The 27,642-nt window shown below is 38.3% G+C and overlaps 1 protein-coding gene across 10 annotated transcripts in view; it reads left to right on the top strand.

Moving 5' to 3' along the window:
* The window catches only part of LOC143039240 (uncharacterized), a 33,268-nt gene extending 8,382 nt beyond the window's left edge, over nucleotides 1-24,886 (top strand). For 5 of the 10 annotated variants that reach the window (XM_076209121.1, XM_076209128.1, XM_076209138.1 and 2 more), the window contains exons 3-7: nucleotides 1,673-1,881; nucleotides 4,485-4,659; nucleotides 5,719-5,802; nucleotides 5,917-6,061; nucleotides 9,002-24,886. In XM_076209121.1, coding sequence (XP_076065236.1) covers nucleotides 1,673-1,881; nucleotides 4,485-4,659; nucleotides 5,719-5,802; nucleotides 5,917-6,061; nucleotides 9,002-10,083 — 1,695 coding nt within the window. In that variant the 3' untranslated portion in view covers nucleotides 10,084-24,886. Of the gene's footprint in view, nucleotides 1-608; nucleotides 739-1,672; nucleotides 1,882-4,484; nucleotides 4,660-5,718; nucleotides 5,803-5,916; nucleotides 6,062-9,001 lie in introns of those variants that run through there. The other 5 variants (XM_076209115.1, XM_076209109.1, XM_076209118.1 and 2 more) reach the window with 2 other exon arrangements.
* Nucleotides 24,887-27,642: the final 2,756 nt, after the last annotated feature.

Below are 27,642 nucleotides of genomic sequence, written 5' to 3'. Positions count from 1 at the left end.
TTTTATATTGATTTATTTTCTCAGTTGAAATGCTTTAAGATATATATACATGATATTTTCCATAGTTCTGTAATGATGTAGTAGGTCCAGGGGTGTATGCAGGTTGGGGAGAAGGGATCAGGTATTCATGGATTTTTAACATTTGCAGGGGTCAGTATTACCTAACCCCTGCAAATGTTAAGCATCATTATATCTTTATTACTAAATAACATTCAGTGAAAAAAAACTGTCAACAAATGCTATACCTGGCAGTCAGGGACAGGAACAAACAAAAGTCACAGTCACTTGCCACTTCAGCAGGAAGATACACTGTTTGTGTGTCATGTGGCAATTGTTAAAGCAACCACCACAGATGGTAGACTACTTGAACTAGCAACCCACACTGACAAACAGACACTATTTTGAATTTTTTCCATAATTGAAATGCAAGACTGTCAAGAAAATAATTACTTTTGTATAATTGAAGTTTGGGGAATCAATGTTCCACTGCATGCCATATGCCAAAAAGCCCTCCCTTATAAAAGATGGTGGCCAAGTCGAAGCATGCCCCCACCCTTCACCCATACCACACCCTTCTAAAAACACATTTTTTATTCTTCCCATCTTAGTTCCTTGTTGGTGAAGGGTCTACCCTGTCTCACACCCACTGCTGTGGTCAGAGGCAACGCAACAAAACAGAGTACTTCCACAGCAGGGCCTAAAAGCCAAAGCTGGTTTACTTCAGTGCTTCCATATATGGTAGCCTCCCCCTCATCCATTGGAGACATTACAGAGCAGACAAGAAGAAATCCCTTTAGCCCACATCAATTTATCATCCATTCACCAACACACTATTCACATGTATCTCTTGCCCTCTTCCTTCTATTTATATTACATCCAAATCTCCTTTGATCCCATCTATGTACCTTATTCATGGTCTACCCATCAAATTTACTCCATTCACCTTTGCCTTCCATAATTTTTGGTAGACTTTCTTCACTCAACATCCCTCCCAAGAGAAACAAGATCCACACTAGCATACTTCTCAGTACACCGTCCAGCACAAAGCCAGTACCAACACAGAATAGGCCTGACCACAGAATCAAACTGCTTTAGATGCAGCCACCACATAGAAGACACTGAGCACTTCATATACAGTTCTGCCCTACATTGACAATCCCTAGACAACAACACAATATTTCTTCCCTGAGTGATACATGTGCCTATCCAGTTGCTGTTGCTGGTTACCTGGGAGCTGTGGGGTCTCCTGGAAGAGAGATCTGGGGCAACAGATTGATTATACATGTATACATCTCTTCTCACTTTCTCCTGAGTCTTAATCACTTATTTCTTTCCCTTTCCACTTACAAACTCACATTTAATCATTCTTTAGCCATTATACCCATGTGTGTGTTTATGCAATCCCATTTTGTGTTCTGTTTTATTATGTTTTTACATTGTCTGTGTTACTTTCTCATTTCTTCTTTGTTCTTTTGTCAATGCTCAATTGTTTTATGTTCTTACAGTCATCTGTTTTCTCTCTCCATCTTTTACCCTTATGACTTTCATCCTCATATCACTCATAATTTCTTTTTTGTAGTAATGTGGAAGATGGAGTTGTGCAACATATGATGACATATTTTATGGTAAATATTGATTTAGCAATCTCACTGATGTCAAATCATTTATACAGGGAGTGGGGGGAGAGTGTTTGAGTTGTGGAGATAGAAGAATAGCCCTGCTCCAGCAGATAGAGGTGTTAAAGCGCCGTCTCCTAGACCGTGACCTGACCATTGTCCAATTAGAAGCACACATGGCTCAAGAAGCTCCACACATCTTTCCCCAAGGCCAGGTGGCAGCCATCCGAATCCAGTGTGATCACTGGCAGGATAAATATGAAAGGTGCTAAGTAATTTTGAATGTTGTTATTGTTCTAAAACATATTTTTGATATCTGACATATATAGCCAGTGATATTGTTAATATACTTACATTATAATCATACTTCAGTTCCCTAATCTCTCAAACAGGTTAAATTTTGTGAAGATGTAAAATGGAGTAAAGGAGTTTGGCATAAAATTTGGAAAAGAATGAAAAAAAAATTGTAAAGAAGTGAATGAGAAGGGTGATGAGTCAGGTAGAGAAGAAAAGGTAAAGGGTGGAGATGGACAGATTTTAGTGGAAGTGAAGATGGTAAGGGGAAAATGGGTAGAATACTTCAGAGAGGTTAGGGAAGAGCTAGGAAGATAGCTGTGATAAGAGAAGAAAATGATAGAGATATAGGAAAAGATGAGGTACAAGGAGCATTGAATATGATGAAAGCTAGTAAGGCATCTGGGTAGGAGTTGTGTTGTGCAATGTCTGACAAAGGTAAGAATAGTTATAGTGGATTGGCTGGTGAGGTTGTTTAATGTGTGACCAAGGGAGGGGAGTGTGCCAGAGGACTGGAGGAGTGCTTGTATAGTTCCACTTCACAGAAGGGGACAAATGTGAATGTAGTTTAAAGAGATAATTTTGTTGAGCATAGTTAGAGGGATATATGTAAGGGTGTTAATTGAGAGGATTAGGGGAAGAACAGAGGGAGTAATTCTGTTTTGGGGAAAAGGTATGATGTTTTGTGGGGCTTTATGGATTTCAAGAAGGCTGATGATGGGATAAACTGAAAGGCATTGTGATAGATATTGCAGATGTATGGGATAGTGGGAAAGCTGTTAAGGACAGTCAAAGCCTTTGATGTGAGTAGTAGAGATTGTGTTAGGGTTGGGAATGGTGAGAGTGAGTGGTTTAAGGTGAAGGTTAGGCTGTGCCAAGGTTGTATTATGTGACCTTGGCTGTGCAAAGTGTACATGAATGGGGTGGTATGGAAGGTAAATTCTAGGGCAATGAGCAGAGGATTGGAGATGGTTAGAGAGTGTGGAGGGAAATGGGAGGTGAGATGGTTGTTGTTTGCCGATGACACTGCACTCGTGGCTGGGTAAGAGGAGGGTCTAAGACAGGTAGTGTCAGAGTTTGAGGTTTGTAATAGAAGGAAGATTGAAAGTAAATGTGTGTAGAAGTAAGATAATGAGATACACAAGAGTATAGAGTGATTGTAAGTTGGAGACAAGTCTTAAAGGAGAGAGGATAGAGGAAGTGGATAGCTTCAGGTATATAAGGTCATTAGTAACAGGGAATGGAGGAATGGGGATGGCAGTAAAATATAGAGTGAGAGAAACAGTAAATATCTTTAAGGAATGAAAAGTGTCATGTAAAGAGAAAGTCATATGAAGGGGTAATTGTGCCTATGACACTGTATGGTGGCAGAGACTTGGAATCTAAGAGAGGCAGAAAGGAGAAATTTAAATGTGTCTGAGATGAAATAGTTGAGAAGTGTGATGGGGGTTATGGGGATAGACAGGATGAGAAATGAGAAGTTCAGCAGGAGAGTGGGGGATGGAAAGGGAGTTGGTAGATAGTGTTGGAATTCTGGGATGGTTTGGGCACATAGAAAGAATGAAGAAAAAAAAAAGTGGAAGGTAGAAGTGAGTTGAATGAATAAGGGGAAGGCTGAGTACTCAATGAATTGATGGAGTGAAGATGGCCTTGAGTAAATAGAAATCAAAGGAAAGTTTTAAAATCTCAACTCATGAAGGAATGATAATGCTTTGATACTACAGCTGTCTCTCCCTTATCCTTGTCCTTAAAGACTGTCATTTGACACTTCTGTGACTATCTGTTCATGATCACTTTTTGGTGGGAGAAAAGAATTATACCACTGTGTTCTCATGTGTATTGGATGGGATGGAGGGAAGAGTCTAGGGATCCTCCATATTGTATTCTCCTCGTATGGAAAGTGGATGTGCTGTGTCTTGCTGCATTGCTTCTGACCCAGAACAGTATGTGGGATACAGGGATGACCTGTCATCCATGAGGAGCTAAGATGAGAGGGAGGAAAGGGTGGTGGATGGGAATGAAATGGGTGGGAGTGGGTATGTGCCTTTAGACTTGGCTACCTCTCTGGTAAGAGGGGAAAAGCCTTTGGTATGTAGATAGATGAAAAGTCAAAGCATAAGTGAGTCTGGGAGGATTCTGAACAAAACCCTAGTAATTGGGTAATTAAATGCCTGTCTTCAAGGGTTATTAGGCTCTCCCACACCTCCCTTTAGCTACATGTCTGACATGCGCTATCTATGTATCTGTATTCCAAGGGCCTCTTCTCCCTTATAAGGGGGATAGCCAGCCAAGGCTCACATCCACTCCCCCCCCCCTCCCAAATGTCTGCAATCCCTCCCACAATGCCTTCCTGTCTACCTAGTCATAAATCTTCTCCAAATCCATAAAGGCTGAAAGAATGCCCTTGCTTTTTTCCCAAAACTGTCACAAATCTGCCTTACCACAAACATTTTGTCCACACACCCTCTACCTTTTCTAAACTCCATTTCATAATATTAAAAAAAAAAAAAATTGTTCTTATCCTTATAAGTGGAGCTGAGTTGGCAAAGCTATAATTTTGTCTTGTTCCCTCAGATTACTGGAGGCTCATAAAAAGTTGCAGAAGGTTAATCAGGGCCTTGAGGACAAGTTGTTACGCCTGGTAGATAGGACAGAAAGTGAAAAGTCAAAACTTACAAATGACACAGCAAACCTTACTACTGCCTTAACCACAGCAGCACAAGCTATCAACAGACTAAAACAGGAAAATGTAAGTATTCATGAGTTCTCTTGTTTATTCATATGAGCAGTCATGAGAATGGGTTAGACCCAATTTATCTTTTGCTGTAGAAGGGATTCCCACACTTAGAAATACAAGAAGATGGGAAATGATATGGTTTAACATCACAAACTCCCCCCTATCAGAAGGCTAGGATGGTGCCCCTCATAGAGGGCTTGAAGATGGGAAATAGGTAACAAAATAAAAATGTTAAAAGTTTTTTGTTATTCAATTCATACATTATAAATTAGAATGTTGAACAGAGATACAGAACAAAACAACCATGTTTACAAAGGAAATAGGTATCATGACAAATATAAAGCTGTACAGCCAAAAGCAAGAAATATCATATAATTCATATACAGAATAAACACCCACAACTTAGCATAATAGGGGCTGACACTCAGGCCTAAAATCTTGGTGTATCAACTAAAACTATTTTTCCTACACTTTTTCACACATGGAGAGCTGACAACCAGTGACTGCTCCCTTCCTCCTACCACTTTCAGTCTCACACGAATACAGCACAGACAAATGTCCACAGTTTCTCCCCACAGGAATCAGTGGGTAGGCCTTGGGACCATTGTCAACCACTCTGGGGTTGTGGGTTTCCATTTAATGAAACTAGAAGCAACAATTAATTAAAAAATGATGTAATAGTAGAAAAATAATAAATCTTAAGTTGTAGGATGTATCATTCAGGTTAACCCCTTCGTTACCGACCCATCAACCTTACATAAACAAATGTTTCAAACCGTCCCATGAATGGCTGGAGCCTTATGTTTGTAAACACAGACACTTGCCACCATGTGGGTAGAAATGGCCCAGAAACCGAGGCCTTGAGAGCCCTCAATACACACAGCTTATAACTGTGACACGTGCGTGTCACGGGGAGCACGCTCGGTTCCTGGCAGGTGCACTCAGCCGTGACACGCAGGTATCACAAAACACACATCCGGTACTCATGGGGTTAATATGGAAAGGTAAGTTTTTTTGATGTGTCTTTGATTATTAAGTATATTTAAAGATCTTTTCATATTTTTGTTACAGGAACGATATAAAAATGATTTGTCAGTTGCCATTCAACTTCTCCAGTGTAATCCTTCTAAATATGCTCCACATAAACTTGATAATGTAAGTAACATAAAAGAACTCTAATAACCATTTGACTTGAAATGTATTTGCAAACCGTAGTTTGTAACTCATGTGAAGAGTGAAGAAATAAAATAGCTATCTTGGTTTACTCAGCTACCGTCAGACCTACAAAGAAAAGCTCGGGCTCGCCTAAGTAAAGACCCCAAAGACAGTGGCAAACCCGAAATGAAAGTGATCAAGGTACCCATTCCCACCTTCCCTCCCACAGCCATGGTATACTCAGTCAACAAATACACAGGTGAGTTACAGTTGATACAGATGTCAAATTCACTTTTCCCTCAAAGGTTATGGGGGTTAGTTTTTGTGAAATATGATGCACATCCTTTGTAGATTAATACTTGAAACACATACCCACTTCATACACATTAGAAGCAACATAATACCCATCATCTCTCATCACCTCCTGGATGGAAGATCATCCTTGTTCCCCATCACACTACTCAGGTAGAGGGCAATGTAGTAATGCAGAGTAGGTCTCAAGAACTGGAGCTAGTCTACTTCCACGTAATTATATAGTGACACACTCTCCTCATCTATTTGAAACAATATAAAGAGCAGATTAAACAAATATTCTTTTGGTCCATATCATCCGTTCATCCATTCAATCTCCCACAACTCACTCCTATATTTTGCACTTTGTATATGCTAGACAGACATTACGTATCTGGGAATGGATGCAAAGAGAAGATTGTATGAAAGGGGGTTTGTACCTACAATATTGTATGGAGCAGAGACTTGGAATTTAAGGAAGGCAGAAAGGAGAATTTGAAATTTGTTTGAGACGAAGTGACTGAGAAGTAGGGTATTACGAGGATGGATAGAGTGGGAAACGGGGAGGTAAGGATGAGAGCAGGGATGGAAAGGGAGCTGGTAGATAGAGCTGATGAAAGGTTATTGGAATGGTTTGGGCACATGGAAAGAATGAGTGAAGAAAGATTAACTAAAAGAGTATGGAAAGTAGAGGTGGATAGAGTGAACTTGAGGGGATGACCAAGGATAAGATGGATGGATGGGGTGAAAGGAGCTTTGAACAAGAGGGGAATGTCTGTTGAGCAGCGAAGGGAGAAGGCAGGGGATAGGTGTGAGTGGAGAATGGTTGTGTATGGATGGTATGTGGATACAGCCCAAGGGGATTTCTCCTCATTTTCTCTATTTTCCACATGAGGGAACAAGGAGGGATGGCCACCATGTAAGTGAAGTGGCCCTGCTGTTTATGCACTGTGTCTTGCTGCATTGCTTCTGACCCAGGGAGTGGGAAGGAGACAGGGATGACTGTTCATCCACGAAGAGCTAAGATACATACATACATACATATACCAAGGCTTTTTCCCCCATACAAGGGAGGTAGCCCAAAAGGAAAAGGCATAAAATAATTCCCACCCATTCCATCCCTGAATACACTCCACATCCCTCCACCCTCCCTCCCTCTTATCTTAGCACCTCCTGGATGACAGGTCATCCCTGCACCTTGTCCACTGCCCTGGGTCAGAAGCAGATAAGAGGGAAAAAATGAGTGATGGATAGGAGTGAAATGAGTGAGAGTAGGTGCATGCCTTGACTGGCTACCTCTCGTATAAGGGGGAAGAACCTCTTGGTAAAAAATACATATATATATATATATATATATATATATATATCTATATATATATATATATATATATATATATATATATATATATATATATATATATATATATATATATATATATATATATATATATATATATATATATATATATATATATATACACATACACCAAAGGGTTTTTTCCCCTTTACAAGGGAGGTAGCCAAAAAACAAATGCATAAAGACCATTCCCACCCATTCCATCCCTAATACACTCCACTCCACTCCACCCACTACCTTCCCTCTTAGCTTGGCACCCTCTCCATCCCCCCATGCAGAAAAGGAGAAGACAGGGAGAAATCCCTTCGGGCTGTGTCAAATAGATAGATCTATCTATATACCATGGGCCCGTTCCCCTTTATATGGGAGGTAGCCATCCAAGGCATACACCCACTCCCACCCATTCCACTTCCATCTGTCCCCCGTTGTTTCCCTCTCATCTTAGCTGCTCCTGTCTCCTGCCCACTACCTAGGTCATAAGCAATGCAGTAAAATACAGCACATCCACATTAGGATCACCTCATTTACACAGTGACCTCCCCTCCTCTTCCCCTCATGCAGAAAATAGACAAGATAGGCTGCATCAAAATATTATCCATACCCAACAATTCTTCACTCACAACTATCCTCTGCCTTTTCCCTTCCCTGCTAAATTTGAAGGTAGGTATGACAAATTAGAGAATAAGAGATAGGACCCCACATGCAATACTCTTTTCTTGCAAACTAGAATTAGGTAAATGCATACAAGACACCAAACATGTGATCTTACACTGCCTCATCCTAGCCAGACCCAGACGGCAGCACAATATTTCTTCCTTTAGTGATTTAGAGGCCAATCCAATGGCTGCTGCCAGTTACCTTGAACCCATGGGCATTTTGCAAAAAAAGACCATGGGCTGTGGCTTGATTGAGTGATGATTATTTGTTGTTTATTTAGGGTATATATTTGTGCTGGAGTATTTTTTGGAGTTTGTTCATATATTTATTAGACACAGCTCCAATTTATTATGTATTGGTTTGTGTTGGTAATTGTGGTGTAAGTGAAGTTGACCCATGGGTTTTGGATTTATGGATTTTGTGCATGTTGGACATGTGTAAGAGCTTGGGTTGGTTTCTATGTCTCTGGTGGTGCAGGAGGGCAGGTGCTGGATTACTGACCTCCACGTGTGAAGAAACGAAATCGAAAGATGAGTAGATAAGTTGATAGGGAGAGAAAGTATATATTGCATTTCTGGGCTTGATCCTTGTGGAGGTTGTGTTTGTGCATCAATTTGCATCTGGGTGGCTTCATGCCCATGTGGTGGCACTTAACCCTCTTTTGGTTGGCATGCAAGCTCTGATAGGTTCAGTACAGTGGTACTTCATCTGGGTGACATGTGGGTTAACCTGACAGCTGTGGCCAGATTTCTCGTGGCTACAGGTTTCCAGCAAGAGAGATCTGGGTCAATGGATTGATTAATTGCAGTGGTATTTGCTTGCTTGGAACACATGTAATTTCTTAGTTACATAGCTTTTAACACATTTAAATAAACCAAATTTATATCATTGCAGATGAGAATGAAAAAGAAGAAGCCTCAGATGCAGTGTCAGCAGCAATAATGGCAGCTGTTCTGGAGGAAAGAGCTAGGGAACATGCAAAGCTGCACTGTACTACTTGCACGTGCAACAGTCATAGCCAAAACACACACACACCAGATACCATTTCTGACGACTGTGAAGATTTGTGTGGGGATCAGTGTGAAAACTGTGGCACTTTTGAGCTTGAATATAGTGATTGTGGCATGAGAAGACCCTTCAAGCTCCAGGTGATTGATGTTGGAACACAGACCCTTCCATCGTATATTGGAGAGACTGAAAAAGTGCAAGCAACTTGTATCTACTGCCAATCTAGTAAACTTGCAGTGAGTGAGAAATGTAACAATTCAGGAAGTTCTGTTGATGATCACGGCAGAGAAGTAACTGAAAGAACAACTCTTGTCAGTCACCCTGCTACGACTACTTCACCAGCAACTTCTAGAAGTAGCAAGATGCAGTCTTTGTCAACAGGCTATAATGGAAGTGCCTGGGACTGGCCAACAGAAAGTCTAGACTCTGGGTCACCATCAACTCCTTCATCTTTAATTAGTGCATCTTTAAGTTATGAGAGTGAAACCAGCAACACAAATTCTCCACAAGACTCTCCAGAGAAATCGGTAATGCATAGTACAGCTGGTACATCACAAAGTAGTTCCAACCATAACAACAGTGAAAATGTTAGAGCAAATGGTCCTTCTCATCTGATATCACCTTACCAAAAGATGCTTTCCAATATAGGTCAGGTTTCTTCTGCATCTACAAGTGTTGGAAGTGGCCCAACCCATCAGAGTCCAAAATTAGGATATAATTCTGCTTTTTCCACTACCCCTAAGATTCCATTTAATGCTCGTTCACCATACCAAGACGTGTTCACTCCAACTATTCACCGATCCCCCCCTGGTGGCAAGTCCTTTAAGGCCAGTGCCTGTACTGCCTCTACTGTTGCAGTAACTTCAAGTGTGGCAAGGAGCACAGTGTTAACAGCTTCTATAGCCACACCCTCGGGAGTCATTGCTGCCAGTACCAAAACTTCCTCAGCTACAGAAACAACATTATAAATATATGGCTCCCTTAGGTTCCTATATAATTTGAGCAAGAGTCCATAGGGTAAGCAACTGTTTTTGTAGTTCACAGTAGCCAGCTCATACCCTGAACAGGGAAGTATTCTTATGTACATCAAACAAGTTGTTTTAACAATTATTCTGTATGTTGCACAGTTGAATATACAACATATTCATTTATGGTTTTTTTTTCTGTGCTAAGAGTTAAAAATTACTTTTTTTGAAAGAAGTGTAAGGAAACTTTAGTCTATCATTCTTATAAGTATGAAATGGAGTTTACTTGAATTATATTTTTTCATTATCAGTTGATATGTAACGGCAGCACTAGCAGTAGTAATGGTAGTAGTTGTAGTAGCAGTCAGTTATAGTTGCAAGGTTATCAGCAACATAAATATTCTTGATGCAGTTGAGTGCATTTAGACATAAGAAAGACAATCATAATCTACTGTACATGGAATGTGTAAGCTGATGTAATGTCAATTCAGGTATGTAAAGAGAGGTACAGTAATCCATCATATAAAAAAAAACTACAGCTTTGGCAGTATTATTTTGGGAAGACAGATATTATAATAGTATAGGATTCTAGAATGGGCTAACCCAGTACTTAATATTGGGGAAAAAATAATAATGTTATTCCATGTTCAGAAATATTTTTAGATGGCAAATTATGTAGTTTTCAAGAATTGGTGAAGAAACAGCATAAGTACTTCTGTTGTTATTTTTGTCTTTGCTTGTATGCTCTACAGCAACAGAGGGATGAATGTAAATATACATCACCCTTTCAAGGTAAAGTAATTTAGTGAGCTTCACCAGGTAGGCCAGGCCTTACCCAGATATTGATTGTTGACCCACATTGTTTGTGGTTGTCATTTAATATTGTAGTCCAAAGAACTCCAGTGAAACACATTATTACCACATGGTCAGGTTGCATCATGGTGCCAGGGGATAGTGGCTAAGGTTGGACTTGCCTACCCTGAAGGACCTCATTGCCTGCAGTACCTTAGTCATTAGACTAGAGTCTTGCTTTCTGCACTTTGTCATTATTGTCTAAGAGGTTGCTACTTTATGTTTTAGTTTGGAGTTTTTCAAACTAAGTATAGACCAAATTTTAAGTGGCATTTGCATCTTGTATTTGCCTGGGTTTTACAGATCTCCATGCTATTCAGTTAGATCCTATTCATCTTATTTCCAGTTAGTGTTAAGTTACCAGACACTAGTAGCAGTATTAGACGTCTGCTTTTTGTCTAAGTGGTGCTATAGATTCGCTAATACAAAGATCATTTTGCTCTTAGGGTATTGGCACAAATGTCCATATTCCTACCAATAATATAATTTACAGCCAATGTTAAGTGTCACTCGGAATGGAAACTCCAGACTATATTGTATATCTAAGGAATTGGAGTTAATTACAATGGTTGTATCAAAGTGCTTTCATTGTTGCTTGGTGTCTGTGCAGTCAGATTTGGTGGCAGGAGTTGAATTGTGTGCATAAATCTACACATGGAGGAATGAATGATTTTAATTTTATTAGGATTCTTGTAGACATGGCGATCGCTGTTTAAGTTTAGACATTGCTTGTAAACATGACATTTCTCAAGTTCAGAAATCCATTGAATTTTGTATTGGCTTACAGTGTGCTTACCATATATACTCCTGTAATTGTTGACATCATGTAAAAATTTACTTCCCCATTTGTGGTGAAAAAGATTGAAATTTTTTCATATACTTTGTGTATTTTTTTTTTTTTTTTTTTTTTTTTTTTTTTTTCCCTCCACTATAACAGTATTCTACACATTGAAACACATGCCCCACTGTACCAAAAATTTCATTTGAAAAAATATTACCAGTAAAAAAAAGTTGTGCTCCAACAGAACATTCCCCCCTACTTTTTTATAGGTTGTCTTAACATATGTACAGCCCCATGTTCTAATGTATCATTCCATTTTTCAGATGAGTTTTGGTGAATGAAATGTTACAATTATGGAAATTTTTTAATAACACAATTATGGAATTTTCTTCACATCTCTTGACCAGATTTACCCCATCCATATGCACATAAACATCACAATTCATAAATTACAAGTTTACATGTGACTATATAGAAGATACCATATTTCCTGCCATGTATTATTATTGTTTTTATCTATTTATTTATTTAATCTATTATTTTTTTTAATCCTCCAAAAATCACCCAGCATCTTATATGCCAATGGTTAGGTTTTTGTAGGCCTAGGGGGACCTTGGGGTACAGGCTTGTAATCTGTCCCCATCAAAATCACCGAACCCTCTGTATGGGTTGCTGGAGTATTGCAAATGAGGCACAAACATGTCGAGCCAGGCCTGGGTTAAACCTCCAGTAGGCTTTCCATATGGGCACCTGAAACATTCTTTCCCTCTACCAGGACAATCAGCTACCCTTTTTCATCGGCACTTGGGAAGCTTAGATTGGATATAGTGGTTCTCTTAGAGATGAGAACCCCAAACAGTGTTTAGATCAGTAGTGAGGGTTACAGCTAATTTGGATCAGGCTGCACTGATGGGTCCCACCTCGCAGGAGTAGCTGTAGGCATATCTAGCTGACTACAACATGCCATAATAAAGGTTACTTTGGTTTATGAGTGTATGATGTTGGTGATTTTGAATCACACCTTGGGCTTCATCTCTCTTATTGCAGTATATCCTCCTACAAAGACATACAAACTTAGAGAAGATGTTCAATGCCAAGCTTGACTTTAGTTAACCAGTGCCTGAAATGAGACAATTTTGTTGTTTTGTATAACTTCATTGAGGTCACTAGTACTGACTGAGCTGTGTGGAGTTATTGGAAGTCCTGGTTACACCCCTCAAGTCACAGTATAGGGAAACAAGTTTACATGGACTCCAGGTCTCCAGGCATTTGGAGGCTTACTGGATGACATAAGTCAGTGGCGGGAACATTGAGGACTTGGGAAGGTTCACATACCTTGGTAGTGTAGTGCATAACAGTGGTGGGTCATGTCAGGAAGTCTTTTGAAGGATTGGCATTGCCCATGGTGTTATGGACTCATTCAGCCAGAGTGTATGACATTGTCATTATTTATGGAGGAGGATTAAGATCTCAATCTTTAAGTCAGTTGTGCTCCCTATCTTGCTGTATGGCTGTGAGACAGACATTGAATGCAGACTTTGAAGAAGCATCTTTATGTCTTTTGTACCAAGTACCTTCATAGAATCATGGGGAACTGCTAGAATGACTTGGTATCGAATAAGATTTTGTAATGTGAGATTCAGTTTAGGCCTTTTACCAGCATAATTCATGAATTTCAACTCCAGCTATATAGGTTTGTGGTATGTGGGTTGTCTCCACAAGAGACAACATCCATTGGAGAAGATGAAAGGGGATGCCTATTGAACTCATGGCTGAGGCAAGTTTATCAAACTTGTCAAGAGTTGTTTGGAGAGTGGACAGGAAGGGTGGCTGCATGGGAGCCTGCTTGGAGAGACCATTGGGACTGGAGGAGGCATGTACAGTGAGACCTCTCGTTAACGGACGCTAATTAGCTGTGTTTGTGGTGTTTTCGGTGTTTTTGGTGCTGTTGTTTTGTGTGTGCAATCACTCTGCCACCCAAAAACCACTCTAAAACACTGAAAACACCGCAAACACAGCTAATTAACATCCGTTAATGAGAGGTCTCACTATAAGTGAAGCAAAATGCCCCTTGGCATATGCTCCCAATTAATGAAATTGAGGATAAAGCTAGAGATTACTAGTATTAAACTAACAAAGAAACGCCCTGTTTGACACGCCAATGCTCATATGACCATGGAATTTTGTTCTTTACTTACACTTTTTAATCATGTGGTGCAACATTAACTAACACCAAACATTCAAAATTACTCTACATTTTGCTCAGTCTAAAATTACCCTACAAACCTGAAAATAAGGTTGAATTGCTCTAAATGTTGATAATTTGTTTTTGAATGGTTGTCAAGTGTTTATTTTTTCTTTATTCATTTACTCTGCTATATATAGTTTTCCGTGTTCTATATAAATTTGTAAATATTGGGTACTAGCAAGGTATTGGTTAGTGTTATGATAAATGTTTACATCATGTTGCCAATTAGTCTCTTTTAGCAATGGGTGCTGTGATCAGCTAGTCATTTTTTATATCTGACAGTTGTGCTTTATTCTGTGTTTTCAATCTATTTTGACATTGTTTGAAAGCTAATGCCTCTAGGAAGGAATCCCCCTTAGCCAGGTAGGTCGATTTTGTTTATTTTAAACAAAACACGGCAATTTTACACGACATAAATGGCATTGTTAAAACTTCATAAAACATGGAAACAAACCATTTGCCACAGAAATAAAGGTAAAATATATACAGAATACACCAAATAAAGTTATAGTAAAATTAATTATGATACAAAACCCTGTTTAACCTTTTGTAAACATTGATTTAAAATCCTGCTGAGAGGGCTATTGAAGCTCAGGGAAAATATTGGGGTTCTTATTTTTTCCTAAAAATTTCTTGCCCAATTATATGTGTGTTATATGGCGGGAAATATAGTATTCATCATCAAGCACAACCTCTGCACTACATGTGGTATATTTTTGATCTGGTAAAATGATAAATCTGAATAGAATATTTCCCTTACCATAGCAAGATAGATATATCACAAGTATCAATGGTGCAAATACAGCTAAAAATGTTGTATTTTATAGGAATGGTAAAGATAAGAAATAGAGAGGATAAAATCTAATCAATAGTTGTATGAATAAAATTTTATATCTACAATCAATCTGTTACCATGGGTCACTCCAGCAGGACACCCATGGTTCCTATGTAGCCAGCAACAGCCACTGGATTGGCCCATAAGTCTCTCAAGGTAAGAATAATGTGTTGTCTGAATATGGTTAGGGTGGGGTAGTCTAATATGAGGTGTTCTGTGTTTGTATACACACAATACTTATAATAAACTGGGTAATGAAAGAATCCAGAAAACAACATCTGAACAAAGTACACAGTTTGATAACTTGTTCACTAAATGAAGATACAGTACCATTGAACTGGAAAATATCAAAGGTGATGCCCATTTATTGAGGAGGTAACAGATACCACATAATTGTAGATCGGTGTCCTTAACCAGTAGTGAATATGTTTGAGAAAATGATAAAAGATTAATTAAATATCTTGAACATCAAGGAATATTAACAATCAATTTGGATTCAAAGAAGGAAAGTCCTGTATCTCAAACCTACTAAGTTTTTCGTGAGTGACTGATGTGCCGCATGACAGAAAAGGATGAGTATACTGTGTATATTTGGACTTGGAAAAAGCTTTTGACAAAGTGTCACACAAGAGATTAATATGGAAATCAGAAAACATAGGAGGCCTCAGTGAAAGTATACTAAAATAGACAAAAGATTTTTTAAAGGACAAATGTACAAGAACAGTAGAAAGACAGGAAAAGTCAGAATGGAGGAAAGTAACCAGTGGTGTGCCACAGGGCTTAGTGTTGGCATCTCTAATGTTCCTCATATAAATTGACTTTATGAAAGAAATAGCTATGCAATTCAATGCAAAGATCATGAAAAGAGTGAAAAGTGAGGAGGATTGTAAAATGTTGCAGAGAGACATGGATAAAGTATACAAGTGGAGCCAAGAGTGGAAAATTAACCTTAACACAAATACAAAATATTAGGAATGGGCCAAACTAAGGAAAGACTGACAATAGATTGTAAAATGGGAAATGAAACAATAGCAAAATCAAAGAAAAGACCTAAGTATTATAATCAAAGATGACCTATCTCTAGAAGCACACATAAAGGAAATTACAGAATGGATATACAATCTGTTGAGAAATATAAGAGTGACATTTCACCCTATGGATGAGGATATGATGAAAAAAAAAAAAGATACGGCCCAGACTGGAATATGCAGTGGTGATATGGTCACCATATTGGAAGATAAGAAGAACTGACAGAATACAAAATCCAACAACCAAAATTATCCCAGGTCTAAATATTTAGACATGGTATATGAGGAAAAATTGAAGCTGAGACTAACCACATTAGAATAATGAAGAGAAAGAGGTGACTTGTCAAGAAGTACAGCTTTCCACAAAGAAGTCTAGATTTGTGGAATAAGATGAAAATATAATCTATGCCAACACAAAGAATTCAAGGCAAGGTTTGACAAATGTAGAAAAAGAGATGCGACCCTATGAGCATTGTTCCAATCCTGTATACTACAACTAGGTGAATACACACACTATGGATGAAGAGATGATTAAAAAACTCAGAGGAACCCTGATCCGTCCAAGACTGGAACATGTGTCAGTTTTGGTCCCCACATAGAGTGAAGGATATAAGCAAGATCAAGAGAAAACAAAGGGCAGCAACCAAACTGGTCCCCAGCCTGGCAGACAAAATCTATAAAGAAAGACTAAAAGCAGTGGGTGTGCCAACTTTGAAAGATCAAAGAGAAAGATTGCAGTATACAGGTTATTTAAGGGGATATATTACATTGACAGAAGGGACCTCTTGATTAAGGATGAGAGGCCTTTAAGAGGTCATGAGAACAAATTAAGGAAAACTGCATATCTGAAGGATATGAAGAAATTAAATTTTTCATATGGATACATACGTAGTTGGAATAGCTTAGAAGGTGATATAGTCCAAGCTCAAACAATACATGAATTCAAATCTAGATATGATGATTGGAAATCAAGGATGTAGACTAAGTTGGAACTGTACATGAAGAGTAGGAGATGGGACCCAACAAGTGTTGCTCTTTCCTACATGTACTACAGATGGGGGAAAAGCTAGAAAAAAGACAAGAAGAAATGGCTAATCCATGTAGACAACTTTATGAAGAATTTTTTTTTAGCTGGTCTAGTTATATAAAACCCAGGTTGCGTCCTTGATCTTCTTGGGTCTCCTAAACACCTGGGCCTTGGGGCACTGGCCCCCTGCCCTTCTCTCTCGTTGGGCCTGCTTTCTTGTACACTACAGTCATGTAAATACGATTAGCTAAATACACACATGCACACACACAAAATATGCTAATTATTGGAGATGGGCAGTAGCTCTAAAATATTATACTATTCCTTGGGAGTGAATCCATGACAAAAGCAAAAGAGGGGAAAGCTTTGGGAGTGTTGATAAAAGACAACCTGTCACCTGACAGACATATGAGCAAGATTGTGGGAGAGGTGTACACACTGCTACAAGAGATTAAAATGGCTTTTCCTTATATAGATGAAGAGATGATGAAAAAACTCAGAAACCCTAATCCGTCCAAGACTGAAATATGCATCATTGGTATGGTCCCCATGCAGTGAAGGATATATGCAAGATCAAGAGAATACAAAGGGGAGAAACCAAACTGCTCCACAGCCTCGCAGATAAACCATATGAGGAGAGACAAAAAGCACTGGATCTGCCAAGATAGAAGAGAAAAACATTATATGATTACAGTATTCAAGTCTCTAAAAGGGATACACTACACTGACTGAGGAGATCTTTTGATTAGTGATAGGAGGGGTTTAAGAGGTGATGAAAACATATTGAGAAAGGATGTGAAGAAACACAGTTTTCCATATAGATGCATAAATACTTGGAATAGCTTAAGTAATATAGAACAAGCTGGGACAATACATGAATTAAAATCTAAGTATGATAATTGGAAAATAAGAACATATTCCAAGTTGGAACTATACATGAACCTGAAGCTAGCTATGATAAATTGGAAAATAAGAGACAGTTAACACAGTTTTGAGAGGAATGTATATGTAAAAGTGTATGGAGATCTCACTGCTAGAATAGAGATGAGCCAATAGATGGAGTAGTAGAAAGGTAATGAGTGTCGGGTAAAAACTATAGTGGAGATATGAAGAGATATTTTTAGAAAGTGAATTGACAGTAGCAAACCCAGTGTTAAAGAAGAGAGACAAATGTAAGTATATGTGGAAAAGGGTGGTGGAGGGGAAGGTGAATAAGATGGCATTAATAGACTAGTTGTACCCAAAGAGAATATTTGAGAAGTTTTCACGTTTATGTGTTTAGAGGAGTGAGCTGGGGATTGTTATATAATATCTTGTAGAAAGGAAATTGAGAGTGGAGGAGGTGGAAATGGGATGGAAGTAGGAAAGTCCTGAAGGTTAACTAATAAGAAGGAAAAAGAGAAGGAATACTAATAGAAGCTGAGAGAAGTATGGGAGGTAGTGAAGGATAAAAGAGAAACAGGAGTACTGGAGTATTTCATAGAGGAAGTGATGAATTGTACAAAGATAGTGTGTAGGATGAGGAGGATAGGAAGGAACAGGAGACAAGTGGTAAGATGAAGAGGGCTGTCGTGGAAGAAAAGTTCTAATGAGGATTGATTGCAAAGTAGAACTTGGGGAGCATATAAGAGGTACAGTGAGAAGATATGTCAAATAGGGTAGGATTTCAACAAAGAATTTTGAAAAGACTTATATGTTTTGGAATTTAGTGAATAGAATGAGGAGTGAGGCAGGTAGAAAGGAAAATATAAAGGGTGCATATAGACAGATGTTAACCTCTTGAATATGATGACGAGAGATGCCGGCATTGACTTCCTGATTATATTTATTTTATAGTTGTTGCTGATCTCCACATTTTGTGAACAGGCTTCATCATGTTTTCTGTGACATTATATTTATTCAGGGTGAAAAAAAAACTAACAGCAGTAGCTTTATATTTTGTAGTGTGTATTGTGACGTATCATCCTACATCAGGCAACCTAATGTGTGCATGAATATTTGACTTGTATTGAAGAGGTTAATGGTAGTGAAGTAAAAATTGTTAAAATTATTTCAGGTATTTATAGAATGTGGGAGGAGGTTAGGGATGGACTGAATGTGACAGTGGGAGATACCAAGAAAATCCCTATGATGAACATGATGGGACATATAGGGAAAAAATGAGAAATAAACGTTAGAAGTGATTAAAGCAGGTAAGGAACCTGGATTACGTGGTTATCATTTGTTGTGTCTGATAAAAGGATGTAGTGGATTAGCTAGTGAGGTTGTTTAATGTGTGCCCAAGGGAAAGAATGTGGCAGAGGGCAGGAGTGCATGTCTAGTTCCACTATACAAAGGAAAAGGGGGGCAAATACGAATGTAGTAGTTTGAGGTCAGTCTAAATGTAGGAAAGGCATATAGGTGTTAATTGAGAGGGGGCTAAGAGGAAGTAAATGGAGAGGAAAAGTGTGAGTTTAAGAAAGGAAGAGGATACACAGATAAAATTTTGGTTGTTTGCAGATGACACTGCAACTGTGGATGGGTCAGAGCAGGGTGTAAAGTAGCTAGTGGTAGAGTTTGGGAGGGTATATGAGAAGAGAAAACTGAAAATGTGTAGAAGTTGATGAGATCCACAAGGGTAGAGGGTGGCATTGAATTGGAGGAAAATCTTAATAATAGTGAAGTACATTAAGTTATAGAATAAAGGAAATAAGTAAATATCTTAGGGAGGGGGGGAGAGGAGAAAATTGTCTTGAAAATAAGTGTCTGGGGATGAATGCAGAGAGGAGACTGTATAAAAGGGTAATTATGCCTCCAGCACTAAGGGGCAAAGACTTGGATACTTAAAAAATTTCTTATTGTGTATTAGAAGAAGGAATAGTGCCACAGATTTGGAAAATGGCTAATGTGGTACCAGTTCATAAAGGCGGAAGTAAGGAGATGATACTGAATTATAGATTAGTACCATTAACTGGTACAAAAGTGAAATTAGGTGAAAATATTGTGAAAGATCAGTGGGTCAGATATCTTGAAAAAATTAACATATTGTCAGACAGTTGGTTTTATATCTGGTTGGTCATGTGTTTCAAACTTATCACTCTCAAGTAGATACTTACTATATTGCTAGAGAGGGAGGGCTGGGTGGATTGTGTGTATCTAGATCTAGAAAAGACCCAAGGTAAAGTACATCGTGGTTAACTTTAGTGGGAACTGGAGCACATCGGAGAAGTAGGAGGTAAAGTCTTAGAATGGATGAAATATTTTTGAAGGACAGGTGCATAAGGATACTAGTAAAGGATAAGATGTCAAGGTGGAGAACAGTGACCAGTGGAATCCCTCATAGTTTGTTATGAGCACCCATATATATATATATATATATATATATATTTTTTTTTTTTTTTTTTTTTTTTTTTTGTAATATATATATATATAAATTATATGATGCCAGGTGCTACAAGCAATACTAACATGTTTACAGATGATGCAAAGATCATGAAAAGAGTGAAAATTAAGGACTGTCAGCTGTTGCAAAAAAATAAATACATTATTTGCATGGAGTCAAGAATGAAAAATTAATATCAATACCAAAAAATGCAAAGTATTGGAAATGGAAAATAGCTCAAAAAGACCATAACTGAACTTTTCCTTGGGAAGTGAATCCATTACAAAGGCAAAAGAGGAGGAAGATTTGGGAATGTTGATAAAAGACAACCTGACAGGTATATTAGTAAGATTGTGTGGCTTTTCATTTCATGGGTGAAAATGTGATATAAAAAAAAAAATCACTAATCCATCAAAGACGAATATGTATCAGTGTGGTCCCCCACACAGTGAAAAATATAAGAAGATTGAGAGGATAAGAAGGGCAGCAAACAAACTGGTTCCCAGTCTGAGATAAACCATATGAAGATCTGTCAGTGTTGGAGGATTATAGAAAAAGAGCTGACTTTATTCTAATATTCAGGATGCTAAATGGGTTGGACTCCATTGAAAAAAAAAAAAAAAAATCTTGATTAGAATGGGAAGGTTTGATGTGGTCATAAGAACAAATTGAAAAAGACTGAAAAGGATGTGATGAAATCCAGTTTTCCATATATATGCATAATTATTTGGAATAACCTAAAAGGCAAGATAATCTAAACTGGAAGCATACATGAATTTCAATGTATGATAATTGGAGAATAAGGTGAGAGCACAGGTTGGATTCATATAAGAATTTAAAATTAGATATAAGATAGAATCTCACAAGCATTGCTCCTTTGCTGTACACTAGAATGAGGTAAATGCATAAATGTGTGTGTGTACTGAATAATTATATTAATATGATAAAAAAGTAAATATGATAGCATGACAAACACCTGTTACCCCCATCCCTTTCTTTTTATTTATTACATCCATATGTATACAGTAATACCTGCAATATCCATCCATATATGGCTGAAGCCTTGTCTGAATACCAACATGTCCAGGTACTGATTTTGCAAATGTCCATATAATGTACAACCTACTTCTGGACATGTATGTAAAGTGTATGTCCTTTCAGATTCATAACGTACAATGCTATCCAGTATTGTACATACTGTGGATGAAAATTATAGATAAATACTGTACTATATAATGAGAAATTATACTATACTGTACATTGTAATGTGCAGAAGATATACAGTATTGTACTGTAATAAAAATAACAAAATAAAAAGGATGTGTACATTTTTTAAGATATCAATTATTGGAGAAAAAAAAATACCCTAATAAGCAAATGTGTATTTTCACTTTTTTCTTTGTTGGTTTTGAAATGCAGTGAGCACACAGAAAATATAAAGAAAAACTCAGAGACAATAACCCATCCCTAGAGTACAGGTCAAAGCTCCCAAACTCACCAATCTAAGACACAGTAACACCTAAAACTCAGCTATAATTAAGCGTCCTCTAAAACCTGGCAGAACGCCCAAAACATGGCATCATAGTTTCTAGTATTGCCACTTGGCACTGCCACAATAGTTTCCAGCCTCCAATTTAGGTGTAGTGGTTTGTTGTGATAGCACTGTGGTGTGAAGTTCACTATTAATTTGTGTATCTACAGTACCTCTATAGCCCTGTTATTCCTATTATGGCTCCAAAACATCAAGAAACAGCTACTGGAAATTACAAACTAATTTTCTAGAAGTCAAAAAATTTAATACTCAGCTTGGCACTGGTCCCGAGGGTGCTATGCTTGGGAGCTTTGATCTGTAAATGAAATTGTAATGACCCTCCAGTGGCTAAGAGACACCCAGAGGCTACAGGAAAAAAATACATCCCCAACTACACATGAGAGATGGCCGGCCACCCCAAAAGAAAAATAGGATCAAACATAATAGAAGAACAATTATAACAAAATAAATAATATTACATAGAAAGGAAACTGGGAAAAACAAATACCATAGATAGAAAAAAACATTATGGCAAATTGTAGAGAGCAGAAAAAAAATCAGGAAATTGAATAATCCCCCCAACCCATGAAAAACCCAAATGAAAATACCATCACCAAAATAGCAGTTTATCATAGGAAAGTATGTCTCCAAAACAAGCTTCAAACTCACTCCAGAAATTGGGAAAATAAAAGAAATGCAAAAAATTAAATCAGATGCAGTACCACCCCACTTTACTGACATAGTTGCAGAATGGACACTAAAGGAATTGAAGAACTCCCTTGCTGAAGGTGCAGAAAATTCTCAAACACCTAGGCCCAACAGCTATAAAAACCTTAACTGATATTTTCAACTACTGGGTACACGAAGGGATTTCTCCCCGTCTTCTCCTTTTATGCAATGGGGGGATGGAGAGGGGGGGTCGCCGATTTAATGAAGTGGCCTTGCTGTGGATGTGCTGTGTCTTGCGACACTGCTTCAGACCCAGGGCAGTGCACAAGGTGCAGGGATGACTCATCATCCAGGAGGTGCTCAGATAAGAGGGAGGGTGGAGGGGTGTGGAGTGTATTCAGGGATGGAATGGGTGGAATGATTTTATGCCTTTTTCTTTTTGGCTACCTCCCTTGAAAGGGGGGAAAAGCCTTGGTATATGTATGTATGTATGTACTGGGTACACAGCAAAGTCCCAGCTATGTGAAAAAGAAATCGCATAATTCCCATATTAATACCAAACAAACCTGAAACCCCTGCATCATACAGACCAATTCCACTACACTCCTCCATATCCAAGCTGATAGAAAGATTGGTAACAAGAAGAACTACAACAAAATTACCTATCCCCCCTCACCAATATCGATTCGAAGAGGGAGTCTCCAACAGCACGCTGGTCATACATATCTCCCAACAAGTGCTGGAAGAATTCAACAAGAAAGAACAATGATGGTACCTAGTGACATAAAAAAAAGGCATTTGACAGCTCCCAGATGTATACTATTAAATACTCTGAGACAAATATTCATAATGATGACAGAGGTCAATTCCTTACCAGGGAGAAAGTGCAGAGTGATACGTTCACACTCGGATCACTAAACAAGCTTCTCAAGATAGACTACCAAGCTCTCTACTCCACCAACACCCTCCCATACATCAGCCCCACAGAAAAATCCCTCCCAAGAGAGGTAAGAACCACAGTGGTACCATCCAGAATTAAGACTTAATCAACATAGAATAAGCCTAACCACAGAATTAAACTGCCCTAGGTGCAACCACAACACAAAAGACAAAGCACCTTATTCTTCATTGCCCCACACTAACAATCTGTAGATAACAACACATTATTTCTTCCCTGAGTGACTTATTCATATAGGCCTGTCCAATTGCTGTTGCCCATTATCTAGAAGCCATAAGTTTCCTGCAAGAAAGACCTGTGGGAACAGATTGATTGATTTAAAAAAGATATTTTTTCTATGAAATATAATGTCATTACTAAATTGTTAGAGACTATTTAATTTCTTTAAAAAATGTGGGACAATCACCTTCCTTGTCATTTTGCCATTGTGATTTACCACCTTCGCTGCTCCTCAATCCTCCCCCTGCCTAAGTCCTATGTGGTCCTCTCTCTTCCATAGCAGAGAGATAATGCATGTGCATATATGTGTGTTCTGCACATGGAACTGTGCATGTGTATGTGTTTTTGCAATCCAGTATTGCATGGGTATTTCAAATTGTTACACTCATTTTTTTTTTTTTTCCATTTAATTCTGTGCTGATAGCCAGGATCACCACAAAAGCTACCACATGTGCCATGGCATCAGTAAACACATGAACTGTTTATGAAGCAAGGGCAAGATGGGTACTGAGGATGGGTGCTCAAAGTGGCTATTATCACATGAAATGTGACTATGATGACATGCAGAGGTAGGAAATTTGGGTTTAAAACTATTCACACTCATACGAGTTCACTTAAAAGTTTGAATTAGCTTGACAGCAACAGATAGTAGGACAGGTTGTCTGGATCAAGTGAGCATTTGTATGTAGATATTTGCAGATTTGGACATTCGTGGGATTAATGATGTTGAATAAAAGTGTCCATTTAGTGGAAATGACGAATATGGTCTGTCTGGATAATAGTACAAAGATACTTTATTCCATTGTATTTAGAGGTTACTCGAAATTGTACTTTTTTCATAATTGTAAGATGGCTCATATACAGTACCAGCATTTGATCTCAATAATCCATTATTTTCTAATGAAAGCCTTTGAACAGTACAGCATAACCTGATGGTGCCTCACAGCCCTCAGGAAATACTGTTTCCCTTTCTTGCCCTATGTAAGAGTCCATAAATTGAGTCACGAGAAATAGTTCTTCCAGCAGAGTCATTAACAATATATTTTATCTATTTCTTGGACATCCTTTGCAATCTCCATCTCCATCAAGAAGGAGGAGGACACTGAAGATGCTCATGGGTAGTCACAAATTCAATAATTTTCCATTGAGGAGAAAAGTATTGAATTCTAGTAATTTCTTATTTATTTTTCCCCTCTTCTTCATGTCTTTTCATGTTCTCAGTCACAGTGTTTTCAATGATGGCACTCTTTTCTGAGAAGTCATTCCATTCATCGAAAAAAAAAGGTCAAGCGAGTCATCTCTGAATATCAGAGATGTTACTTTCATGTTTTAAGAGCTGTCTGAGCAAGGCTTTCCTCAGGAAAGCCACTTTAGATATAGCACATGAAGTCTTTGCTTCGTTCTTGTACTTGGCATAGCTGAAGGCAATAAACAGACTGACATTGTATCTTGGATTTTTTTTTATGATTATTAAATTCAAATTGGGCTTAGAACAGGTATATCTTAAGTGTTGATAACCTTTGCTATCCACATGGCTTGGTGTTTGGATGTTAACTTAGCCTTTGGAACCTCACCCAAGAACAGAAATGATAAAAGAAATTTTGCATAATCATCTGTAGGATGATTTTTTTCTGCTCCAGTGCTTACTTGACATGCTTGACTGCTGATGGCTTTGGATGAACTCAATCACTGCCATCACATAATTGCTATTTAAGATCTGCTGTGGCTAGAATCCAGCAGGTCTTGTCTTACTGTCCAACAGAGGGTGGTAATGTTGGAGCACTACAATTGAGGAGAAAGTATGGCCTACATCGTTAACATTATGTGTTTTCCTGAAACCACATTCATCAGGAGTAATGTTGATACGATCCATGCCAGTGCTCTAGGCATGACATTGCTGTTCCCTGGTTAGTGTGCCATTGATAAAACTCTAGCACAAAAAGAGACAGATGAGTCTGCATACAATAGGTGTGAGAAGGGCCAGGAACAGAGGGAGGGGTGGTAGTGATTGTTTGTGCTTCATCTGTACATAGTGTATACAGTGTAAAATAAAATTAATAGTGTATATAATATAAATAAAACAAATATTGTGTGCTCATATAATTTCTTCAACCTATCCATGTATGCCTGAATAATAATTATAGAATAGCATACTTCTACAATAGGTGGATTTTCCCTGAGCCCAGGAATGTACGTATAGCTGAGGCATATTTGCCAAGACCTCCTTAAGGTAACATAAGGTAAGGTAACCCCAAACCCTGATAAATACCATTGTTTCTTATGGGGAAAAAGCATGTTTTAAATATGTGCTTTTGAGATCTGCACCCTGTCCGGGAACTCTTGGATAACTGTGGTATGAATATGGTGCAAGCATGGGTGTGCAGTTGGCTCCCCGACATGGGGTCAAAGGTCACCCTGTAAAAGGGGGTAAATGGATGTCATTCAAGGGGGACACATCAGTGTTTAGTGAACAAGGGGAGAGAAAGGAGTGAGAAAAGTACAATGGAAGAAAATATAGGAGGATTGTAAGATTGATAGGCATTATTAGTTAAAGACTAGCTAGAATTTCCTTCGTCATCAGGTCCTACAACAAAGAAGCAGGAAGAAAGAAGAACAACACTAAGGTAAGTAATACATGGCCCCAACAACATCAAGCTATCTAGGCAAGCCTACATTGAGGTACCACTCAACCTCCCACATCCTGGCCACAGTCCTAAGATGACAACAATAACTTGGGGATTAACTATACAATGTGGGCAATATAACACAAATATATATGTATAAGGTGGAATAAAGAGGTAAATGGTAGAGGAAGAAAAGCAAATGCGTAAGAATTGGCTGCAAAGTAAAACAAGGAAAGCATATGGAAGGTACAATAAGAAGAGAGAAAGATGATCCAAGTTGAGGGAGGCAGAGGAGAGATGGAAAATGTAAGTACAACGGTGAGCCACAAAACTGATTCCAAATATCAAAAATAAATCATACGAAATTTGACTAAAACATATGAATCTGTTTTCCCTAAAAAAGCGTAGACTCAGAGGTGACTTGATACAGGTCTTTAAGATTCTAAAGGGAATTGACAACATCAAAAGTGACAAAATTTTCACATTGAATGAGAATCAGACAAAAAAACAATGGTCTCAAACTGTCCGGAAATAGATTCAATTTGGAAGTAGGTAAAAACAACTTTGCCAACCATGTAGTTAATGAATGGAATAAACTTCCTGCACAGGTACTGCAATGTAGTTCAGTTCGAAGCTTTAAGAATCATTTAGATAAACACCTAAGCAAGATGCTGTAATGATTATAATTCATTTGTTTTTGTTTTGTCATCATTTGCCTGTTTGATTTTCATTTATTATTAGTTATATGTTAATTTATTATTTACTATTTACCTGTTTGTTTATTATTTAACTATACCTATGCATTTATTTATTTATTATAGTTTTTATTTATTAATTCATTATTATTATTATTATTTTTTTTTTTGCATCCGACCTAGATATGGACCAAAAGGTCTCCTGTCGGCATGCTCCGCCTTTGTAATCCTTTGATAGAGAATATTGAAAGAATAAAAAGATGTTTTGGAAGAGAGTGAGGCAGAGAGGAAAAGGTAAAGGGTGCAGATGGACAAATGTTAATGGAAGTAGTAGTAGTGAGGGGAGGATGGGTCGAGTATTTTGGGGAGTTGCTGAATATGGAGGAGGATGGGGGTAGATGGATGTGGCAGTGGGAACTGCTGGGAGGGTGTTTGTAATGTGATGGGAAAATGATGGAGCTGTAGAAAAGATGAGGTGCAGGAAGCATTGAAGGTAGTGAGGGGTGGGGCATCTGGTTTTAAGTGGCTGTTCTGTGGAGTGATAGTGGTAGGAGATTTTCTAGGGAATGGCTAGTGAGGTTGCCTAATGTCTGCCAAGGAGCTGGAGTGGTGCTTTGGCAATACCACTTTATAGGGATAAAGAGGACAAATATGATTGTCATAGTTTTGGAGGGATCAGCCTGTTGAGTGTACCGGTAATTGGAGGACATATTGAGGGTGTTTATTGGGAGGAT

This window comes from Oratosquilla oratoria, chromosome 2, assembly GCF_046742065.1.
Source record: "Oratosquilla oratoria isolate Oo_2021 chromosome 2, ASM4674206v1, whole genome shotgun sequence".
In the NCBI taxonomy this organism is placed as follows: Eukaryota; Metazoa; Arthropoda; class Malacostraca; order Stomatopoda; family Squillidae; genus Oratosquilla; species Oratosquilla oratoria.
Note: the sequence above shows the minus strand (reverse complement) of the source record. Positions and strands in the feature narration are given on the sequence as shown.